The sequence below is a fragment of the Mus caroli genome, unplaced genomic scaffold (genome assembly GCF_978045245.1).
Source record: "Mus caroli unplaced genomic scaffold, Mus_caroli_1 scaffold_20, whole genome shotgun sequence".
In the NCBI taxonomy this organism is placed as follows: Eukaryota; Metazoa; Chordata; class Mammalia; order Rodentia; family Muridae; genus Mus; species Mus caroli.
In genome coordinates, this window is record NW_028227275.1 from 17,416,851 (window position 1) to 17,438,672 (window position 21,822).

At 47.4% G+C, this 21,822-nt stretch overlaps 1 protein-coding gene across 3 annotated transcripts in view; it reads left to right on the top strand.

Moving 5' to 3' along the window:
* Dnmbp (dynamin binding protein) overlaps window positions 1-21,822 on the top strand; it is a 96,028-nt gene that overhangs the window by 57,697 nt on the left and 16,509 nt on the right. For 2 of the 3 annotated variants that reach the window (XM_021151805.3, XM_021151806.3), the window contains 7 exons: window positions 10,054-10,247; window positions 10,804-10,903; window positions 14,796-14,943; window positions 15,487-15,504; window positions 16,084-16,283; window positions 17,432-17,562; window positions 18,395-18,499. In XM_021151805.3, coding sequence (XP_021007464.1) covers window positions 10,054-10,247; window positions 10,804-10,903; window positions 14,796-14,943; window positions 15,487-15,504; window positions 16,084-16,283; window positions 17,432-17,562; window positions 18,395-18,499 — 896 coding nt within the window. Of the gene's footprint in view, window positions 1-5,267; window positions 5,449-10,053; window positions 10,248-10,803; window positions 10,904-14,795; window positions 14,944-15,486; window positions 15,505-16,083; window positions 16,284-17,431; window positions 17,563-18,394; window positions 18,500-21,822 lie in introns of those variants that run through there. The other variant, XM_085834151.1, reaches the window with a different exon arrangement.

The following is a 21,822-nucleotide window of genomic DNA, read 5'->3' on the forward strand; positions in this document are numbered from 1 at the left end:
AGAAGAGAGGGAAGTCCTAGAGACAGGGGGCAGAGCACACATGCAGAGCACACAACAGGCAGGAAGCCGAGCAGAGAGATTCAGCTTTGGTAGCGGGTGGGGCACAGAGCAGCAGAGGCATGGGGCTTGTTACAGGGAGTGTGCGCTTCTTTTCCTGTTACAGGGATAAAATACTCTAACAAAAGCAACTTTAAAAAGGAAAGGGTTATTCTAGCTGACAGTTCAAGGTACTGAACTGTCAAAATAGGGAAACCGAGGCAGCAGGAGCTTGAAGTGTGTGGTTGTATTGTATCCACAGTTGCACCCCTCCCCCAGGAAATGGTCATTGTGTCCACGGTCAGAAGGGGAAACAGTGCAGCACGTGCCTTAGTGATTCTCCGATCTTCTCAGTGTTATACAGTGCTGAATTCCCAACCCAGGAAATGGTCCTACCCTCAGTGAAGATGGGTCTCCCACACCAATCAATAAGATTAAGATGTCAGAGTCCTGTTGTCCCAAAGACAGTATACTCTGTTGAGCTGATGATTAACACTAACGGCCACAGCCCCACCCCTTGCCAATTCAACACCTACACATACCACTCCCTTTTAAAGGTTAATAGTCTATATAATTTTTAAATTTATTATTAGGGTGGCATGTGGAGGTCAGAGAACAACTTTGTGGGGTTGGCTCACGCCCGCCACCTCTTTGCAGAGGCAAGGGATCAAAGTCAGGCTTCAGGCTTGTAAGTTAGATGCTTTTACTCACGGGGACGTTTCTAGCCTATGCACATCTCTTCTCAGCCACAACTTCCCATCCCTCGCTCCCATGGGCTCAAGACCATGTTACAATGTAAGCGGTCTTCATCTCTCCGGTTTCCTGATGGTGGATGTGATGTGACTAGCGGCTCTAAGCTCACACTACCTGGATAGCTCCACCATGGGGTAGGCTGTTAAAAGTGACACATCCTTCTATATGATCAGCAAGCAAGCCACCAAATATAAACCAAAGTGTGGGTTCACCGAGTGGGACAGAAGAAGCCAGGTGTGACCTCCAGCAAAAAGATCGATTAACACTGGCACGCGCGCGCCTGTAATGTCAGTACTTCTGAGACGAGAGCAGGAAGAATGCTGAGTTCCAGGCCAGTGCAATCTTCCCCTGAGGTTTGCTTTAGCTGTGCACAGTGCTGCATGTCTGCAATCCCTGCACTTGGAAGGTAAAGGCCAAAGGACCAGGAGTGAAAAGCCAGTCTTAGCAACCTGGTAAGTTCATGGCCAGCATAGGCTACACAAGCAAGCAAGCAAACAAACAAAATAATAAAAAGAAAGAAAAAAACAGTTTTATTGCCTGATACAAAAATTCTATTAGAATTTTAAAAAAGATTTTATTTGTACTTTTTTAAAGCTATATGCCTATGTGTGTGGGTTTGTGGGTTTGTGACCACAGTACCAGCAGAATCCAAAAAGAGTCTGTCACATCCCGTGGAGCTGGAGTTATAAGGACCAGCGAGCTAGCAGAAGTGAGTGCTGGGAACTGAACTCAAGTCCTGGGAAAAGCAGGGTGTACCCCTTCTCTCCACGTCTCAAGAGCCTCTCACTAAGCAGTGGTGATGTGTTTCAAGTAAATCACCTATCTCTGACACATTGCTTTACTTCTACCTAGAAACTAAAAAGTAACCCAGCCCGAAGCCTCCCATGGCTCCCTTCACCTGGAGCATGTTCAGAAATGGCGTCTCAGTTGCTCCTTGCAGTCTTTGGTGCAATAAATTGCAGACTTACAGCCCAGCACTGGATTCTAGATAGGAACGTGGATAAGGGGCCAGGAGAACAGCGTGTGGAGGGCTTGGCTCCTAGCTAGCTCCAAGAATCTGTCCCTGCAGGAATTTTCTCCCAGTTAAAGGCCTAAGCCGCCAGCCAGTCCCTGACAAACAAAGGTAGGGGTTGGGGGTTGGGGGTGTCTGATGCTGTTGGGATTTACGGCCCTAAGATGAAGTAGAATCAGCGCTGAAGTGTAGCGATCTCTAAAAAGTTTCCCATCATCCCCGAAGAAGACAGTGAGCCCAGTCGGACAGTCTCGCAGAGAAAGGGCAAGCTGCCTCCAGACAGAAGTAAAGTGGGTCCTGAAGGAAAAGAATGGGGGCTGGGCTGGGTCGGTGGGCTGGGTCGGTGGGCTGGGGCCAGGCGTGGGGATATAGAAAACCAGGATTTATAAGTCCTCCAGGCGGGCGTGCAGTGAGGAAGAGCAGATTCGAGGCTGCTTCCTCTGCGGGCTCACTGCACGGGCTGCATCTACACAGACACTGAGGAGGACAAGCCAAGATGGCTTCGCTGCTGTCTTTCCCTTTACAAGGTGTGTGTTTCCCGGTTCAGTAGTGTTCTATGGCCTGTTTTGTCATCAATTTCAAGAGATTATTAGGAAAGACACCCCAGAGTGTTAAGTGAAAAAAATGTTTGAGTCAGATTTACAAAGTAATTGACTGTTAGTGGTAGAATACACTTAAGAGACAGCAAACATCCTTCCCCCACTTTATTGAGTTTGGGTGTGTGTGAGAGACATTGATATTATGCATACATCAAAAAGTCACAATTTCCACACTTTTTCAAATATATGCATTTCAAGTACCTTTCCTGGGAGGTGGAGGGATAGCTCAGTGGTTAAGGGCACAAAGGACCCAGGTTCAGTTCCCAGCACCATTCTATATGGCTCACAGCCACCTCTAACTCCAGTTTCTGAGGCCCTGATATCCCCTTCTGGCCTCTGTATATTTACATGCAGTTGGCAAACCTGTAGAACAACAACAACAATAACAACAATAACACACACACACACAAACAGGAGATAAGTAAGAATCAACAAAATTAAAATTTTAATTAAAATTAAAAAGACAAACTTCCCTTTTAACCAAAACCACAGTTCTTTCATAAGCTGGTTTGTTTCCTGATTGTTTTCAGCAACACACATTAAATATCATTGTGTATTAGTACATAGGCACCTATACATCTATATGCCCAGCCCCTTCTCCATTGGAATAAAGTCTCCTGTATCCCGGGGCAGCTTCAGATTCACTGTGTAGCTGAGGATGACCCCAGACTTCTGATTCTCCACCCTCTGCCGTTGGAATGTTGGAATTTACAGCTTTGCAGCACCACACCTGGGGTTGTGAGTGCTGGAGCTCAAACTCAAGGCTTGCACATCCTCAGTTAGCTCTCTACAGAATGAGCCTCATCCCGTCCCTATAGAGAAATCTTAATGGCTGTAATATGGATACACCATCATTTATTTAGACAGGCTGCTTTGGAGGAACATTTGGCTGTTTCTGTTTAGATGGTTTCTAAGCTTTGTTGTTGTTTTTTTTTTTAAAGCTTTATTTTGTATTTAGTAAAAACAAAATTAGTATGTATTGGTGTTTTGCCTCTGTGTGTACCTTGGCATCGCATGCATGCAATGTCCACAGAGGCCAGAAGGGGGCGCCGGAGGCCCTGGAGGTGCAGTTAGGGTTGTCAGGTACCACGTGAGTGCTGGGAACCCAGCCTGAGTCCTGTGCAAAAGCTGCAAGTGCGCTTACATATCTGCTAACTATCTCTGATCTCAGATGAGTGTGCGCTCATCCAATCATTAACACAATAAATCCCTAAAAGTGAACCCCTGTGTTAAAAGGCCTGTTTGAACTGTCTGAAGGTAGGGTTTGAGGTCCTGGGTTCAAGTTCTAGTACTTCTATAACTAAATAAACAAAAAGCCTTCTAAAAGTAAGAGCTGGAGAAAATTTATCTACTGTCCATGTTTCTCTTTGCTGGTCTTTTAGGTTTTAAAATGAAAGGCCTCTCCTTTCGCCCCTTCTCCCACATGGCTTCTGTTGTAATCTCTGGAATGTCAGTGAATATTCACTCTGCTCCAGATCGGATTTTATCCGATGGGTTTACAGTTTGCTTTACTAGACAGACTTTACAGTTTGCGTTTACCAGACAGGCACTTGATCTGTACCAAGTGCATCACTGCGCAGTTGTGCCGGCTGACTTGGGGCTGTGAGGACTGTATAGAATTCGACTTTAAAACTGCCCTCCTTCATCCTTAGCCGTCAGAAGGCCTCCAAAACCCAAAGGTGGCGTCGTCTGGGTCCCAACTGGCAGGAAAAGCAGCAGCTGTAAAACCAAGGCAGCCAGCCCACGGGGAGCCCCCTCCCAGTTCTGAGCTGGCTACTCCATTTCTCTACCATCAGCCATCAGTAATGACGGTGGCGGTGGCTGCAGGGTTGTTAGAGGTGGCAGGCGGCTGTAGCAGTGTTTGCCACGGCTCCTAAGCGCCATATAAATATCTGTTTAAATAAATTTTAAAAACTCAAAGGTGCTCCTTCAAGGGTGGAGGGAAGCAGTGGCTCACCTAGCAGCCTGGGGAGGCGGGCACTTGTCAGTTCTGGGAGGGGCCACTGAAGGCAGTGTCTTTGGCTGCCTAGAGTTTCACCTTACAGTGAAACTGACTTCTTGGAACATCACTTTGTTAGGTTTTTTTTGTTAGGTTTTGTTTGCTTTGTTTTCCTCCTAACAACTCATTAAGCTCTTTTGTAACGCCACAAAATCTCTGCTGGGTGCTGGCAGTATAACTCGGTTGGTTGGTGGAATGCTAGCTAGTGATGCACCAGGCCCTGGGTTCCAGCCCCAATATTCAGCAAAATTTCAAAAGTACCTTGCATTCAGATGCCCTTTGCTCTCAACTTCCCCGAGAAGGACTCGATGATGAAATTGATATGCTCCGCCTTCCAGAACTTTCTCTGAACACTTACATTTTATTTGCGTGTATTTAGAAATATGTGGCAATGTTTTTCTTTCATCCTCGCCCCCGCCCCACCCCGGCACTTTTCCCTCTTCATTTGTTCACAGAATGTCACATTGGAGGCTTCTTCTCCCAAGATTCCTTTAAAGTGTGAATGTTTGTAATATGTGAAGGGGCTCCAGGTGCCAATCACCCTAGTTCTGGATTCTGACTGCCCTAACACCTGCGCACCTGAAACCTGTTGGCCCCCTTAGAGTAGCACCTACAGCAGAGAGGGGGAGGTCCCCTTGGCAAGACCAGGGCAGAGTGAAGGTATCACCTGGGCAGACAGTGCTGCCTTGATGTTTATTACTCCAGGGAAATGACAGCTTCCCCAAACGAAGTTTAGCAGATGGCTGAAAAGGCAAGAGCTAATAGCAGGAATTTCCAGGGCTTTAAGCGAAAGCGACCAGCAAGGAAAGGGTTGCGCGCAGGCGCGGGGCTTGGTCCAGCCGGGATGGAGTCCGGCTCCATCCTTTACCACCAGCCCCGCGGTAGTGTCTGCGTGCCTGGGGCGATTCAGAGGGAAATTCGGGAAGCCGGGGGATGGGCCGACCCTGTTTGGTGGGCCCTGGCGGGGCTAAGGCGCTTTCTGGGTGCTGGGAAAGATCGGCTCCTCTGTTGATCCTCGCACGTTGGCGCGCGGGGCCTCGGGGCTGCAGGTATGGTGGGGACCCCGGTGCTGAGAGCGTGGCGTGGGACCCGGGGCGAGGGCGGGCGCGCTGGGCTTCCCCTCCGGTGCACAGCAGACCTCTCTCTTGGCAAGGGAACAGGCCCTGGTTTTGCATCTGACTTTGTCAGTTGGACGCGGCTATGGGTCCACCCGCTGGTGGAAATGAATCTGGGGGTTGCGGGCTGACCAGTAGAGAACTGGCTTTTGTTGGGGGGTGGGGGGGGGAGTGGCGGGAAGCGGAGCAACCATCCCCAAACCCTGCAAATACTTTCTTTGGCTTGCTTTAAACCACTAAATTCGTACAGTCAGCTGCAGCCCCTGAAGAAGAAAGTGCCCGCTGGTCCGCCCGAGTTACTTTTTGGTAGGCTGATGGGGAACCTCACTTCTCATGCTTGCTCATTTTCAGATTTTGTCCCTATAGGAAAGTAGGTTTTTTCCCTATAGGAAAGTAGGGTTTTTGAACCAATGCCCAGGGCATTTTTCTAGTTTGTGTACCCCACCCTGGTCTGGTGCTGCCGGCAGTGTCTCACCCACCGTGGGAAAAAGACTACCTTTTGTTGAGTTACGGTGTTTAATTCCCCCAAGGACTCAGCAAAACAGGTGTTCTTCTCCTCGTTTTACAGACGAGGAATTTGCCCAGAGGTGAACCTTTGTGGGGCTCCCACGGTAAGGGTCAGAGCCTGTCACTGCTGCAGCTAGTTGAAAGTGAAGTGCCTTCTCATTTGGTTTTTCGAATACTGAATTTTTTTGTTCGTTCATGTTGTGGTGTTGATCAGTGTCTGGCCTCCAGCGTCCTAGGCTAGAGCGCTACCCCGGAGAGGCACTCCCAACCCCTATGGTATATGGAACTTTTTCATAGCAGGTATGTGGGTTAAAGGGATAAAAGTTTTACATTTGGAGTGATTTCAGTGCAGACATTTTTGTCCGGAGAGTGGTGATCAGTGGAGCGGGAAGGTCTCTGGGGATTTGTTAAAAATCAGATTTCTGGGTCCCTTCCAGCTTTGCTGAGTCAGATTCTCAGGGGGGTACCAAGGAAACTGCAGGCTTGCAGACAGTATTCTTTTATATTATTAAATAACGGGGTTTGGGTTTTCTTGGTTTTGTTTGTTGTCTTGAGTAGCCAAGGGCCCGTCTGGGGGGGGCCGGGGGGGGAAGCATTCTGGAAGTTTGGAGATAAATGTGTCATCACCATTACAGAAGTTGGAAGAAAAAAAATGGCTAGGATACAGTTTTCTCACTTTTAATATAAATAAACTCTGACTCTCCTAGTGTGGCTGCCTGCTTTTGGACGATGAGTCGTAGATCTTTGATTCCCAGGAGAGAAAGTTTCTAAGGCTAAAGACTTGAAGAAGAAAGGCCCCGCCCAGCCTGCTCCACCTGTGAGCCCAGGCAAGGGTGCAGTTAAAGTGGCCCTGGATTAAAGGCATAGCATTTGGACTTAATCTTTTTAGGATATTCCTAGAGCTGGTGTTTCCACCGAACCTTGGACAAGCCAGTCAGCCTCCCCAATCTTAGGTTTATAATTTGTGAAGTAGCAATGTTAACTATCACAAACCCTAAAGCTTTGGCATATTACGTGAGTTCGGGGATATAATTTGTAAGTTAGCTCCCATTTGTAAGTTATCTCCCATGTGGTTGAAATTGGTAAGTGTTCTCTTGAGAGTTTTAGAGTGTTAGTGAGTTTCTCTTGTCAGTTTGCCACTAACAAGATCTAAGCTACTTGGGAATAAGAAGAACCTGTCACTTTGAATTTGGGCGCTGTCAGCCTATGCCTTTGAAAAGGATCTCTGTGAGTTCGAGGCCAGCCTGGTACGCAAATCCGAGATCCAGCACAACCAAGGCCACACAGAAAAAAAACTCAAAAAACCAAACAACAACAACAAGCCAAAACAAAAACACTAAACCAAAATCCTAGACAAGTACCACAAAGTCTGGCCACAAAGAGAACTTAAAACAAACAATTTAATTTAAAGGATTTTCTTGCAAGGCTGGGGGTGAGGAAGCACCTGTCTTTCGTGGGCCAGCCCCTGGGCTCCATTCCCAGCACAGCAATAAACGAGCTGTGTGTATGGAGCAGCTGATTTCTGAACGATACTATAGACTGCGGTGGATGAGAAGGATGTGTGAAATGTTGCCACTCTTCATGACATAAGGTTCAAGCAAGATATTAGCTGTTGTTGGATGTTGTTTTTAAATGTATTGAATAATACAATTTATAGAAAGATTGTCGTGGTACCAGGAACTCCCTGTGCACTCATTGGTTGGTTGGCTGGTTTTCCCAGGCAGGGTTTCTCTGTAGCCCTACCTACACTCTGTCCCAAAACTCACTCTGTAGAGTGGTCTCCAACTCGGAGATTCACCTGTATCTGCCTCCTGAGTGAGTGCTGGAATTAATGATGCGTGCCCTCACTGCCTGGCTTCCCCGTACACTCTTAAATTTAACGTTTTCATCCTTTCTCTCTCTGGTTTTTTTTATCTGAGAGTTTATTGAGTGCAATATGTGCCTGGTAGGGGTAAAACTCAGGGCCTGGCACAAGTAAACTATTAGCAGTGAGAATGGGTATTTATTGAGACCAGTAGGGAACCACTACTGCAGGAGATTTTACCTTGATCTAGTCATTTATCTAATCTGCAGCCGCTCTCCAGCCCTGCCCAACGATGGGTTTAGAACTTTTCTTCTTCAACCCAGCAGGGAATGGCCAGTCATACTTGAACACTGTCCTCGGAATTCTTTATCCCATGACAATGACCTTTTGAAGAATATACATTCTCAATTTGAGTTTGATGTTTTCCTCAAGACTCATTTCAGAACCAACATTTGTGACTGGGATACTGCAGAAGGGGTGTGTGATGTTTCCAGGCCTATCTGGAAGCCATATTTGCCCCTTACTGGTGACCCTGATTTTGATTACTGGGTCAAGGTATCCCTTCTCATCTGTGTAGGCATGTTTTGTTGTTGTTTGTTTTGTTTTTGGGATGAACATGTAATGTATAATAATTAATGTAAAACTATGCAAATATCCTGATCACCTCAATACCACCATTATTACCAGCATCATCAACTGATGAGTTGGATTTTTTGTTTGTTTGTTTGTTTGCTTGCTTGTTTTTGGCCTGGAATTCTCTGGCTGGGGTCAGAGGCACGCATACCACACCTATCCTCTACTGATAATTTGCTTGAAAAGATGCTCTTTAAAAAAAAATCTTGTCATTTTTCTGGATCTTGCAATTTGACTTCCACCCAGAGAGAGACTTCATCCCCATCATGTGTGCTAAGGGTGTGGGCTCCCAGTTCCTGTTTGATTCACTGGATTATAATGCATTGGAGCTAACTTAATTTTGATACTGAAGTTGTCCTGGTTGGGCAGGCTGCCCTTCCCTGGCTGCCTTGTCTTTGTTAAGATCTCCCTCTCCCCCTCCCCCTGTGCCTCTGCCAGGACCTCCTTGCTTTGCAATGCAAGATGTCTCCCGCCCCCATTTGTAAACACTGACATTCCTAACTTTTTAGGATTAGGGGCAGCAGGAAAGATTTTTGGAGAATCCAGTCTGGCTGAAAGGCCAGACGCATGAACTGTTTCTGTGGCTTTGAATTGTGCCCAGACAGCATACTGTATTGACTTAGCAAATTTGTCATTTTTAAAATCAGTCTTAGAATGTGAAGGAAACTGGGCGGAGACCACTCCACGGCCATCTTCTGTTTGTTTTCATTTCAGTTTCTTAAATGAGCAAACGTTTTCTCATTTCTTCATGTGCCTTCTTCTGTGCATCCAAGTGCCAGGAGCTCTAAGTGCTAATGGGAAGAATTGTTTTTCTTCTTCAGGAAACGTCCCGCTATGGCTAGCCCTGGGTAGACTGGAACTTGCTCTCTAGACCGGGCTGTCCTTCAGGCTCCCAGAGAGCCCCCTCCCCCCAAGTTGGCACTGTTATGTGTTTCTCATAATATTTCTTTTTTTTTTTTTAATATTAAGTTGTTCTGCCTGTAATTTTCTCATAATGCTTAAAACATTTTTATCACATTTATTTATGTTCTTTGTGTGTGCATGTGTGTGGCAAGCATGTGCCACAGTAGCAAGCATGCAGAGTTCTGAAGACAACGTAAGGGAGTCAGGTCTCTCCCTTCTACCCTGTGGGTCCCAGGGAAGAAACTCCGGTCCTCAGGCTTAGCAGCAAGTGGATTTACAGGTCGAGCCATCCCACTGCCCCAGATTAATATTCCTAACACGCTGTATCAATGTCCTCACTCCCCAGCTTGGTAGCTTTGCTGCAGAGCTTATAGAGAGGGTTTTATATCTGATTAAATAAAATTAGTTCTCGATAAGGCTGGTCTTCCTTTCGACTTTACAGAGAGCTAGCAGGCCGTGCATTGTTAGGTGGTCAGGCTTCTTTCCAGGACAAGATGAAAAGGATCCTGCATACTTGGGAGGATATCCCTGCGGAGAGAGTTTGCAGAGCTCCCCGCCAGTGTTTACAGTAGCTGTCCTCAGTCGGGAAAGCCCCCCGGGGGTGGGGGGGGGCTAGAACACTGCTTCCTGGTTCTAAGTGCTGGAGAGTCGTCCTTTCACACAGCTCCTGACCATCCTCCTTCCCCTTCCAGACATGACGCTCCTCTCTTCCCAGTCTTCATCCCTGGCAGCCCCCTCTGGGTCTGTGTCCACTGAAAAGCCAGAGCAGAGGATGCTGGAGAAGAGAGCCAAGGTGGTGGCTGAGCTTTTGCAGACGGAGAAAGACTACATCCGGGATCTGGAGATGTGCATTGAGAGGGTCATGGTGCCCCTGCAGCAGGCACAGGTAGGAGATGAGAGGCAGCCCGACCCTTTACACCTGAAGTGTTGGGGTTGGAACGAGGCTGTCTTCTACTGCAGTACCATAATTACAGACTGAGCGGCTCAGTGATGAGGGAATAAAGAACCACAGAAAACGGGGACAGACTTACCTTGGCACAGTTTCAGGTTTTGGCCTGTGGTTGGTTGGCGCTGTTGCTTTTGAACCTGTGGCGCTGCGAATCGCAGTGCGGCAGCTCCATCCTGGCATCCCGGAAGCAGAGTGAGAAGGGGCGGGGCCTCAGCTAGCTCCTCAGTGACGTCCGTTCCTCCAAGTTGTCCCCATCTGCTGAAAGAACCACCTCCTGGTAACCCCCAGGTCTTTAACGCGTGAACTCTAGGGGGACACTCTGGAGCCAGACTACAACTTAGGGGCAAAGGATGACACTAGAGATGGTTCGGGATGCCTTTGTTATAGAAACAAGGCAGAAGTTAAGCAGATGACCTTGGAGAAATGTTCCTAATGTGAGTGATGTCATTAACTTCATCTCCCTGCATCTTGACGCTCTGTTCCTCTCGCTCAGGTACCAAACATTGATTTTGAAGGACTTTTTGGAAATATGCAAACAGTGATTAAAGTCTCAAAGCAATTGTTGGCGGCCTTGGAAATCAGCGATGCTGTAGGTATGAGCTCATGCGATTGTTTGGTCCCAGGTGTGGTGGAAGAAGGGGGCCCTTCCGAGGTGATATAATAGGGAAATGACATTTTACCTGTTTTCTCTTTTACCTCAGTCAGCTTTGATGTTGGTATCACACAGTATGATGTTTTCAGACAGAAGGGTTATGTAATCAACTTAGTGGGCCACAGTCATTATTTTTCAATAAGATAAATAGAAAATATCAGAATATACTATAGTAATGGTATTTTTTTAAAAAAGAAACTTATATATCAATTCTCTATATATATCTCCCAAGTAGTGATTTACAATGTATTTGTTGCTAAGATGTTGCACACACCTGTAGACACAGGTGGTATCGGCAGGAAGATCAAAAGTTCAAGGTTATCTTAAGCTACATAGCAAGTCTGAGGGCAGTCTGATCTACATGAGACCCTGTTTCAAAATTTTAAATCTTTTTGTGGATAATTTATAAAAAATATTCAAAGGACATTCATATCATTGCTATAACCTAGGGTGCTTATCCATTTCCTATTGCCCCGTGGAAGTGGACACTTAGCAACTTTGAGCAGTAAACATACATTTCACAGGCCCTGTGGGTTGGGGCTAGAAGTGGCTAAGATGAACGGCCCTAGCTTAGTATTCCCTTGGGACTGGAGCCGGACTGTTGGCCTGGCCTGCTGTCTTCTGGGTCTCGGGCTCCTTTCCTTGTCATGGGAGCCTCTCTGTGGACTCTGCACAAAATGGATGGGTCCAGAGTCACCAGAAGGAACCAAGCGTGGGAGAACACCTGGGACGGCCTGAGCTGAGACGTGGCCCTCTGTCCCTTCTGCCATATTCTGTCAGGATGTCATGATGGGGACGTACTGTGATACTGCTGTTTTAGTGGAGACAGACAAGCCCTTCACAGTTGCAGCTGCCCCGTTAAACTCAACAGCATCTAGCAAAGGGGACCCTATGCCATTTTAGCTGGTCATGGGGTGCATACCCGAAGTCCTAGCACTGGGAGGCAGAGGACTGGAGCCCGCTTCTGGCTAGCCTAGTCTACATAAAGAGTTTCAGGCAAGCCAGCATTACATAGCAAGGCCCTGTCTCAAACAGATAAAAGAAAGTCTTTTAAGTTTGCGGACCTTTTCCAGAACTCCATTTGGTTTCTCTTTGTTGCCTGGTGGTAGTTGCTATGCCCAAGTCTAAACTGACTGCTAGAAAGAGTGTGGGGTCATGCGGCCACCTGATTCCTAAGGGGCCATCAAAGCAGAGTCAAAGGCTTGCCTTCCTCAGGGCATGGGGGAAAGGCCGTGGGCTGAAACCAGTGCATGGGTGGCCTGCCCAGATCTCAGAGATTCCCACCAACACCCCTTCGAAGCTTAGGTGGTCTAACAGACAGTGGGGAGGAAGTTTGGCCATGGTAACAGGCTCATAACTCACAGGCCTGCCATTTGGACCCAGGTTCCTATGGCTAAACTGAGTCACACGGAGTACAACGTATGCTGGCTTGGCACTGTTATTGTTGAGCAATTAGAAAGCAAAGCCTGGGTGCCTTGGTCATCTGGAGGTGAGGAGGAAACACATGTCAGGAGTCAATGGCGACCCAGCTTGGACTCAACAATAAGACACGAAGGAAGGCTGGTGTGTAAGATCATGCAGTACGTTTGACGTACCTGCAGGTGCTTGGTTGAAATTAGGAAATAATCGAGCGAGACTTAGCTGATTAATTAGCCATTTTCCTTCCATTTTGGGTTATGTTTGGGCCCTCGGGTGGCCCTGCTTAGCAAGTGTCACCAGAGTGAGCCCCCATTCTGTTCCCACTTACGTCAGATTTGGCTTAGGTACCAGCAGGTGTTTGGGACTTGAGGGGCTGCACTCTTAGAAGATGGGTAGTGGGAGCATGGGGTGATGCTGACAGACACAGGGCTCAGATGACCTCCTGGTCAAGAGGGTGCCCATACAGCATCGTCTCAGACTGTGGGGAGTCTTCCCCTTCTTGGCTGTGTCCCAGTGAGGGCAGTGAGCGTGCCTTTCGTGAACTGGAGAGTTTAAGTTCTTGCAAGGGGGGGGGGGGTTGCTTTAAGGTTTATGAGGGTTGATTCTGATGTGAGGTGTTTTTGTCTCCTAGAACTTTCCAGGTGAGGATGGCATACTGTTAGTGCCAGGTGTTGGTCCTACAAGGTGCTTGAGTGGACACCTCAGCTACTGTTAGTCTAGGAGCTACATCAGCCCAGTGGGGACTTAGAGTAGCCCAGCCCCCATCTGCACGGTAGCGCCTGTGTTCCAGTGTAGTTCTTCCTTTCATCCTTTAAGTCAAACAAGAAGTTAGATGGTGGGCTCAGATATGCTGAAGGTGTTATGGGAAAGTCGTCTATGGCCTTAGGAACAGAAAAGCTCAGATGCAGGCAGGAGGTTTAGCCTTACGAAGAGGGGCAGAGATGGTGTTAGTGATGTGGAAGCGGGCCAGGAGCGTGAGAGCATAGCAGCTCCATCAGCAGATGGCCTCAAGGCCGGCCTTCAAGATGGCCTCAAGGCCAAGTCCTCAGGAGGTAATAAGTGGACAAGAGATTGAGCATCCCATGAGGGGAGGGTCCAGGAGGTTATGAAAGGTAAGTTAAAGTGTTGTGAATTAGCAAATTCCACAGAGAAGGGGTGAAGGAAAGAATACTTCTAATAAGGCAGAGAGTTGAAGAAAGAACACCCGCTGTTCAGCTCCTAGCATTCATGCGAGATGGGTTACAACTGCCTGTAACTCCAGCTCCAGGGGATCTGATGTCGTCTTCTGTCCTTTGTCAGAACCAGAAGATGCACACACATAAATAAAATTAATAAACCATTGTGTAGAAACTTACTTAGGGGTCAGTGCTATGCCTGACTGGCTGTAAACCAAGTTAGCCTATGAATAGATTGTTTATAGTCATGAATCTGGATAGAAAAGGTTATATATTCACTTCCTCATTCATTTATTTCCAGCTGAGATTTAGCATTCACTTTAAGTGTGACCGTAGGGAAACAGTAACCTGAGATGATGTCACTGGCATCCGTTCATGTCACGTCAGACTGTTTCATGGACCTTTAGTTTCGATTCCACTCAGCCAGACATAAATGCTGCATCTAGTTGCTCACCTCTGTCACAGTGAACATGTGGGGATGGCTAAGCTCATTTTTGCATCCTGTTACCCAAAGCACACGCAGAGAGTGCACGCGAGGGGCTGCCTGGAGTGGCAGCTCGGGGGAGGGGGGGGGGCAGGCAGAACTTGCTTCTGTAGAGAGGACATGGATTTGGTTCCCAGCATCTACATGGTGACTCACAACTGTCTATAACTCCAGTTTCAGATGATCCAATGCCCTCTTTTGACATCCGTGGGCACCAGGCACACACATGGTGCACATACATACATGCAGCCAAACATGAGTTAAAATAATTTTTTTTCAAATCCCAAAAGAAGCAAAGCACCATTGTATAGCAGATTAAAGTTGTATAGTAGATCATTGTACCCTTGTGTTACCACAGAGTTAGAAACCACTGCTCTGGAGGGATTTCTTCCTCTTGTGGCTGTGTTCCTGGAGAGTAGAGAACAAGAGGGTCATGTGGTCTGGTCACATGACGACTTGGAGCGTGTTTGCAGAATGCTATCCTCTGCCTTCACAAAGAGGGCTGGAAGCTGTGTCAAGGCAGAGTTTGTAAATCCATGTTCTAAAAAAGAAATACCTGGGTGACAGTCCTCTCGCTCGTGGCTTGAGTAATTTATAGTTTACGCTATCGCAGGGGTATTTATTAATTTGATGGCTTGTCTTATTGTTTCCTGTAGCAGGCGGACTTGAATGGCCATACCATTTGTTGATATACTCTGTATTTAGGATACCGCGAGTAGTGCTGACATTAATGTATGTTTGTGTGTGCTCCAAAGGACCCGTGTTTCTTGACCACCGAGACGAGCTTGAGGGAACGTACAGGGTCTACTGCCAGAACCACGATGAAGCCATCTCCCTGCTGGAAATGTACGAGAAGGACGAGAAGACCCAGAAGCACCTTCAGGACTACCTGGCAGATCTCAAGTAGGAGATGGGATGGTCTCCCCGCTGCCTGGCTCCCACAGATGTCCCCCGTGTTTATGTCTTCCTGTGATATCTGCCAACATCACTTTACGCATAAGGGATTCATTATTATGTGTCCTGTGCTTGCTCATTTCCATTCTGTAATGAAAATCTTAGGTGACTTCCCAATTGTGTCCCTTGTAGAGTAAGCCAGGGGTAGTGTGACACGTGCTTCTAGTTTCAGCACCGGGAGGCTGAGGCAGGACTGCAGTGAGTTCAAGTCCAACATAGTCTACACAGTGAGTTTCAGGCCAGCCCACACTGTATAGTGAGACCTTGTTGGAAGGAAGGAGGGAAGGAACCATATTGTCTCAAACTGAGTCAGCTATTTTTAGGTACGAAGCAGCCAGGAAGATGGTGGCTCGCTCTCTAATTGGTGTCCACAGTTTTCTTCTGTCCCATGTGGCTTTTGTCTGTGCAGTGGGCTTGTTGTGATAACGGTGAGAAGATGACACTGTCTCTAATGCACTCTTTCTTTCCCTCCCTCACGCTTCCACCCTGCAGGAGCCTGTACCACGAATGGTAAGTCCCTCCGCCTGGTGCCGGGTGCACACACCGTTTAGTTGGTGAATTTCTCCTAGCCCTTAGAAGGCTGCTTTCATTTCTTTATAGACAGAAATCTAGGCCTACTTTGCCATTTTCTTCATAGATTTACCAATACCAAGTGCCACTCTGTACTTAATTTGCTTACTGCTTGTTTTCTTCCCACCACAAGGGTATCTTTTGGTTGCCGTTGAGCACCTATAACAGTGCTTAATAATTATCAGGTGCCCAGGAAATACAGCCACACGCCACAGAGCAACTTCTCAGTCAGTGGTTGGCCACCTCTGTGACAGTGGTTCTCAAAGCTAATACCCCTGGGGTCACCGTGGCTGCCTCACTGTGTGTAGTGCATTCTGTGGGATCAGTAGAGCGTTGTCACCCAACATCAAATGTCTCAGGGCACAGCCGTTACTGCGCGGTACAGGACTGTTATTTGTTGAATGAATGTAACCGAGATGTAGAGTCAAAGACCAAGCTGTCTTTAGGGATATTGGGTGATGTCCAGAGATGCCTTGGCGTTGGCCGATGACTGGAGTCCTCTTCTGCTTGCTTTTCCAGGGGATGCACCAATTACATCAACCTGGGCTCCTTCCTCATCAAGCCCGTACAGAGAATAATGCGTTACCCGCTGCTGCTGATGGAGTTGCTGAATTCCACCCCAGAATCCCACCCGGATAAAGTGCCTTTAACCAACGCGGTCCTCGCCGTCAAGGAGATCAATGTTAACATTAATGAGTATAAGCGTCGGAAGGATCTGGGTAAGAAAGGCACAGTTGCTGTAAAGGAGGTTTCCTGGCTGAAGAATTACTTCCCAAAAGCTAGACCAGGCAGGGCCTGGTATGATGGGGCCGGGGTGAGAGATGGGGCAGTGATACCAAGCATCACTCTGCACAGTTGGACACAAGGCAGGGATGGCTAAGTAGTAAGCAGTGGGGCAGAAAACGCATCTGTGGAAGGTGTGTAGGTGGACTGGGCCGTGATACCCGCAAGTTCTTCCCCTTATCACCACCTATGCTCGGTGACCTGCTCTCTGCTGTGAGCCCCTCATCTCCCCCCAGCCCTGGGCAGCCAGCTAACAGGTGCCCACTCACTACCCCATAGAGTGAGCTGGATTGCTCTCCTGCGCCATCTCTCACTGAGTGAACGCTCAGCAGGCAGAGCTTGGAGGTTGCACCGAGGCAGGTCCTGTAGAGCGGCAGCCTGGCCTTCTCCCTACTCTTGTGCACTGGGCTGGAGTCTACAGGAAACCAACACTGCCTGCCTCTGCCTCTGTCATGTCACCACAGTAAGGAGTGGCGCTGTGGCTTTTGGAGCTCTCTGCCATGGGGGCCCTTCCTTTAGGTTTGGCCTCCTGACATAATGTCCTCTTCCACAGTGGCAGGGTGTCCTTTCTGCTCCACGTCACCATTCCCACCGACTGCAGTCTCCAGAGTTTTCTGCGAATATGCTCAAAGTATGGCACTGGCTGTACTGTGTGAGAGCGTTGTACATAAATATCTCATTTTATACACAGCCATCGTATGCTAGCCTTAGGTGACTCAAAGTAGTAAGCTCGGAGAGGTGAAGGGGCTTTTATAAAGCCAAGTCTTGATTAGTGACAGACCTGAGCATCGAACTCAGACATCCCCAGACCCCAGCCTTCTGGCTCTGCTGCCTTTCCTCCTATCCTCAGCCCCTTCCCCGGCTGCCAGTCTCTCTCTGCCGGGGGAGCCATGCCTCTGTACCGACTGGTTCTTCACACTAATCCTTGGTTCAGTTATAAGTTACTGAGGACAAGCACTCGTTGCTGTTTGGGTTAACGTCCCTTTTGGTTCCGTTTTAGAGAAGCCTCCTGGGTTGTTAGGCTCATTGAGCTTGGGCGTGGGGGAGGGGCAGTCTTGACCGGAGGCCTTGGCTTGCATCTTAGTGCTTAAGTACCGCAAAGGAGATGAAGATAGCCTGATGGAAAAGATCTCCAAGCTGAACATCCACTCCATCATCAAGAAGTCCAGCCGCGTTAGCAGCCACCTCAAACATCTCACTGGCTTCGCTCCACAGGTGAGCCCCTTGCTGGCAGGCCCAGCCTGTCTTTGACAGCTCTCCAGGGCCCCCCAGGGCAGATGTTGGCAGGGGTTGGCATGGGACCCTTCTTGGTGCCTCCTCTGGTTTTGCCCGTTAGTGGAGACAGGGCCCTGCAGCCAAGCTGCGTATAATCTGCACAGAGGCAAATTAAGAGGCGAGCTGGGACAGCATACAAAAGTTACTGTGGTCTTCATACCTCTAAGACGCTTATGATCTGTTTGGGGAACCTGATCCACAATGCAGACATATTAATCTCCAAGGGATTTAAAAGATCATCTAAATGGATGCCTGATGCTACAAAGAGGAAACCATGAAAGTAGGAGACTGAGCAATTTGAACCGCAGCTTGGAGATAGCAGACCTGGAAGTCTCCACAGGTCATCCTGTGTGCCACATACAGATGGTAACAGCACAGAAGGCACATGGCAGAAGGGACTCACTTGCCACGGCCCCGCACTTTGTTTCTGAACACTGTCACACTGTTGTTAAACAGCCGGTGAAAGTTCATCTGACCCTTTGAAGAGGGGGGTGGGGGAGGGGCCACCAGGCTGGAGCAAGGACAAGGGAAGGACCTGGTGGGCGATGGGACAGTGGCAGGAATGCAGAAGGTAGCAGCCCTGCCAGGACACGGGGCTGTGAGCTCAGTTTGGAAGTAGGCAGGTCCACATGTGTTTGAGAATTCAGAGTCACAGAGGCAGGTTCCAAACTCAGCTCGGTGTGATTCAGGGAAGCTGCAGGTTTACTGTTTGGGTGGGAGGTCTGCTGAGCGGAAGGCCGGAGTCTCTAAAAGCACTCCTCCTCTTGAACAGCTAAAAGATGAAGTATTTGAAGAGACAGAAAAGAACTTCCGGATGCAGGAGAGATTGATTAAATCTTTTATCCGAGACCTGTCCCTCTACCTCCAGCATATTCGGGTGAGTGTCGCCGTAGTTAAGGACAGTCTTCTGCCATTTACTTGCTCACCCAGGACATTGTTTAATGAAAGCAGTCTGGGCTGAAATGAAGGCTTTCCACCGGGTACTTATTATTATTATTTTATTGAGTTATTCACTAGTTAGCACATTCTAAAAGATAAGCACTTTATTTTTCTTTATTGAAAATAGATTTTTTTTTTCCTATATGATATATTCTGATTATGGTTTTCCCTCTGTCTTCCCCTTCTGGTTCTTCTTCCCTCCCTCCCCTCCCATCTGAATCCACCCTTTCTGTCTTTATTAGAAAACAATAGACACCATAAGGGATAAAAATAAAATAAAACCAGACAAATCAAAATCGGATAAAACAGACAAAAAGAAAAGTCACAAGAAACTGAGATAAAGAGAAATACTTGTTTGCACATTCAGGAATCCCATAAAAATGCAAAATCTGTAGGGCTTAAAATAATATTAATAACAACAATAATGAAGCCAGCAGTCGCGGTACATGCCTTTAATCTTAGCAGTGGGAGGCAGAGGCAGGCAGACCTCTGTAAGTTTGGGGCCAGCCTGGTCTACAGAGCAAATTCCAGGACAGAAACCTTGTCTCAAAACACCAAAAATTAATTAATTAATTAATTAAAAAGAATAAACAACTAAAAAGTAAAACCAAAAATTAAAGTTATTTTTTTTAAAAGCCCTTTCCTGACGTTATAAGACTAGGACCCTCCAAAGATGCTACTTAGCTCTCTGTTGGCATCCACTGCTGAGACTCTTTGGGAGAGAACTAGTTTCCATTTGTCCGTGGTCATCATCTGGGGATAGCTTCTGGGTGAGGGACGGGCCGTGTGTGCACTTCTTTAGGGTTCTAGTACAGACCCCATGTAGCTCTCGGGACCTGATTCACAGTGAGGCACACTGCCTCCATCTCTGTGAGCTCATGTGTGCTCCGGTCCTGTTTCAAGCGCCTTGTTTTCCTTTTTCTCTTCCCACCTCCTCTTCCTCAGGGTCCCTGATCCTTGAGGGGAGGGTCAGGGCTGGATCAGAGGTCTCTCACTCTGCATAATGTCTAGCTGTGGGTCTCCATTTGTTCCCACCTGCTGCATGAGGAAGTGTCTCTGATGGCGGCTGAGCAAGGCACTGATCTATGAGTATGGCAGAATGTCATTAGGTGTCATTTGATTGCCATGTTCCTTTTGTAGAAGAGTAGCATTAGATTTTTCCCCTAAATCCCTGGCTGTCTGTCTAGTCTTGGTTCTTGGTCACCCAAGGAGCAGCAGGTATGGGTTCTAACTCATGGAGTGGGCCGTAGGTCAAATACTGGTTGGTTACTCTCACAAGCTTTGTGCTACCATTGTGCAAGGGTGTCTTTCGTGCAGGAGACCAGGGGCCAGAGGGTTTGTAGCTGGGTCGGTGCTTAGGTTTCTCTCTTGGTAGCATGCAGGGGACCTTCCAAGAACACAGGCAGCAGCCCGACACCCCCCGCCCCCCATGCTCAGTGAGCTGTGTAGATGTTATTTTCAACATAAGGTCTTGCCACCAGTTTGTAGAGAGCCTTTTCAACAGCCTGGGTTGTTTAGAGGATCCCATGGGACGCCTTTGGCCAACAACGCAAATAAATGCAACCCCTTCCCAGGACTGAAGCTTCATTTGGTAATGAGAGATGTCCAGCTGGGGCTCTGTTTTCCCTGTCATTTGGTGACTTCATTCCGATTGCCTTCATTATACATACATAGTTTAGGAAGCTTATACTGTATTAGGTTTGTGTATGACTCCTCAAATGACCCTTAGTTTTAGCCTTCCCTCCCTTGTTCCTCCTTTCCCTCCATGTTTGATCTTCCCATCCCAGCCCATCCCATTATCCCCTTCCACTAACCCTCCCACCCCCGAGCTCTATCCATAACTTTTCTATTCTATTCCCCTTCCCAGGAAGATCTGTCCCCCTCCCCAGTCCCATCCCCTCCACCTGACTTCTGTGGTTCTCCACGTTGAGCTTGTTTATCTGACTTGACAGCTAATATCCACATATACGCAAACCCCATACTTGTCTTTCTGGGTCTGGCTTACCTCACTCAGGATGTTTTTCTAGTTCCATCCATTCACCTGTGAATTTCATGATTTCATTTTCTTTTTAAACAGCAGAGTAATATTCCACTGTGTAGGGAACCACATTTTCCTTATCCACTCATGCATTGGTTGACATCCGGGTTGTTTCCCGTCTCTGGCTGTTATGAATAGAGCAGCAGTGGACATGTCCTGTGGTAGGATGAAGCGTCCTCTGTGTGTGTGCCCCAGACTGGCATAGCGGGATCTATGTCCACCTTTCTGAGGAACTGCCACAGTGATTTCCATAATGACAATGAGTTTACGTTCCCACCAGCAGTGGGTGTGTCCCCCTCACCCCACACTCTCGCCTGTGTGAGCTGTCATTTGTTTTATGGGTATTGACATTCTGACTGGCATAAGATGAAATCCCAAAGTGGTTTTGATTTGCATTTCCCTGATGGCTAAGGATGTTGAACATCTCTTTAAGTGCGTCTCAGCCATTTGAGTTTCCTCTTTTGAGAATTCTGTTTTGTCTGTCCCCTGTTTTTAAATTGGGTTTTTTGTTTTCTTCATACCCAGTTTCCTGAGTTCTGTATATATTTTGGATGTCAGCCCTTTATCAGATGTGTAGTTGGAAAATATATTTTCCCATTCTGTAGGCTGCAGCTCTGTCTTAACGATGGTGTCCTCTGCTGTGCAGAAGCATCTCTGTTTCTTGAAGTCCCATTTATTAATTGTTTAGTGCCTGCGATAATGGTACTCAGTTCAGAACGTCTTCTCTTGTGCCAGAGTTCAAGTCTATCCCCCACTTTCTCTTCTCTCAGATCCGTGTTTCTGCTCTCATGTTGAAGTCTTTGATCCATTTGGAGTTGAGTTTTATACAGGATGAGAAGTGTGGATCTCTCTGCAGTCTTCATTGGACCAGCATCTTTGGTTGAAAATGCTGTCTCTTTTCCAGTGTGTATTTCTGGCTTCTTTATCAAAAATCAGGAGTCCTTGATGTGTGGATATATGTCTGGGTCTTCAATTTGATTCCATTGATCACGTGTCTGGTTTTGTGCCAATACTATGATGTTTTTATTTTTAAAGCTCTGTAGTACTACTTGAAATTGGGAATGGTGATACAACCAGAAGTTCTAGCTGATTGTTTTAGTTGAAAATTGACCTTTCAGGATCTGTAAAGAATTATGTTAGAATTTGATGGGGATTGTGTTGAATCTGTAGAGTGGTGGGGTGGACATCTTTACTATGTTAATCCTACTGGTCATGAGCATGGG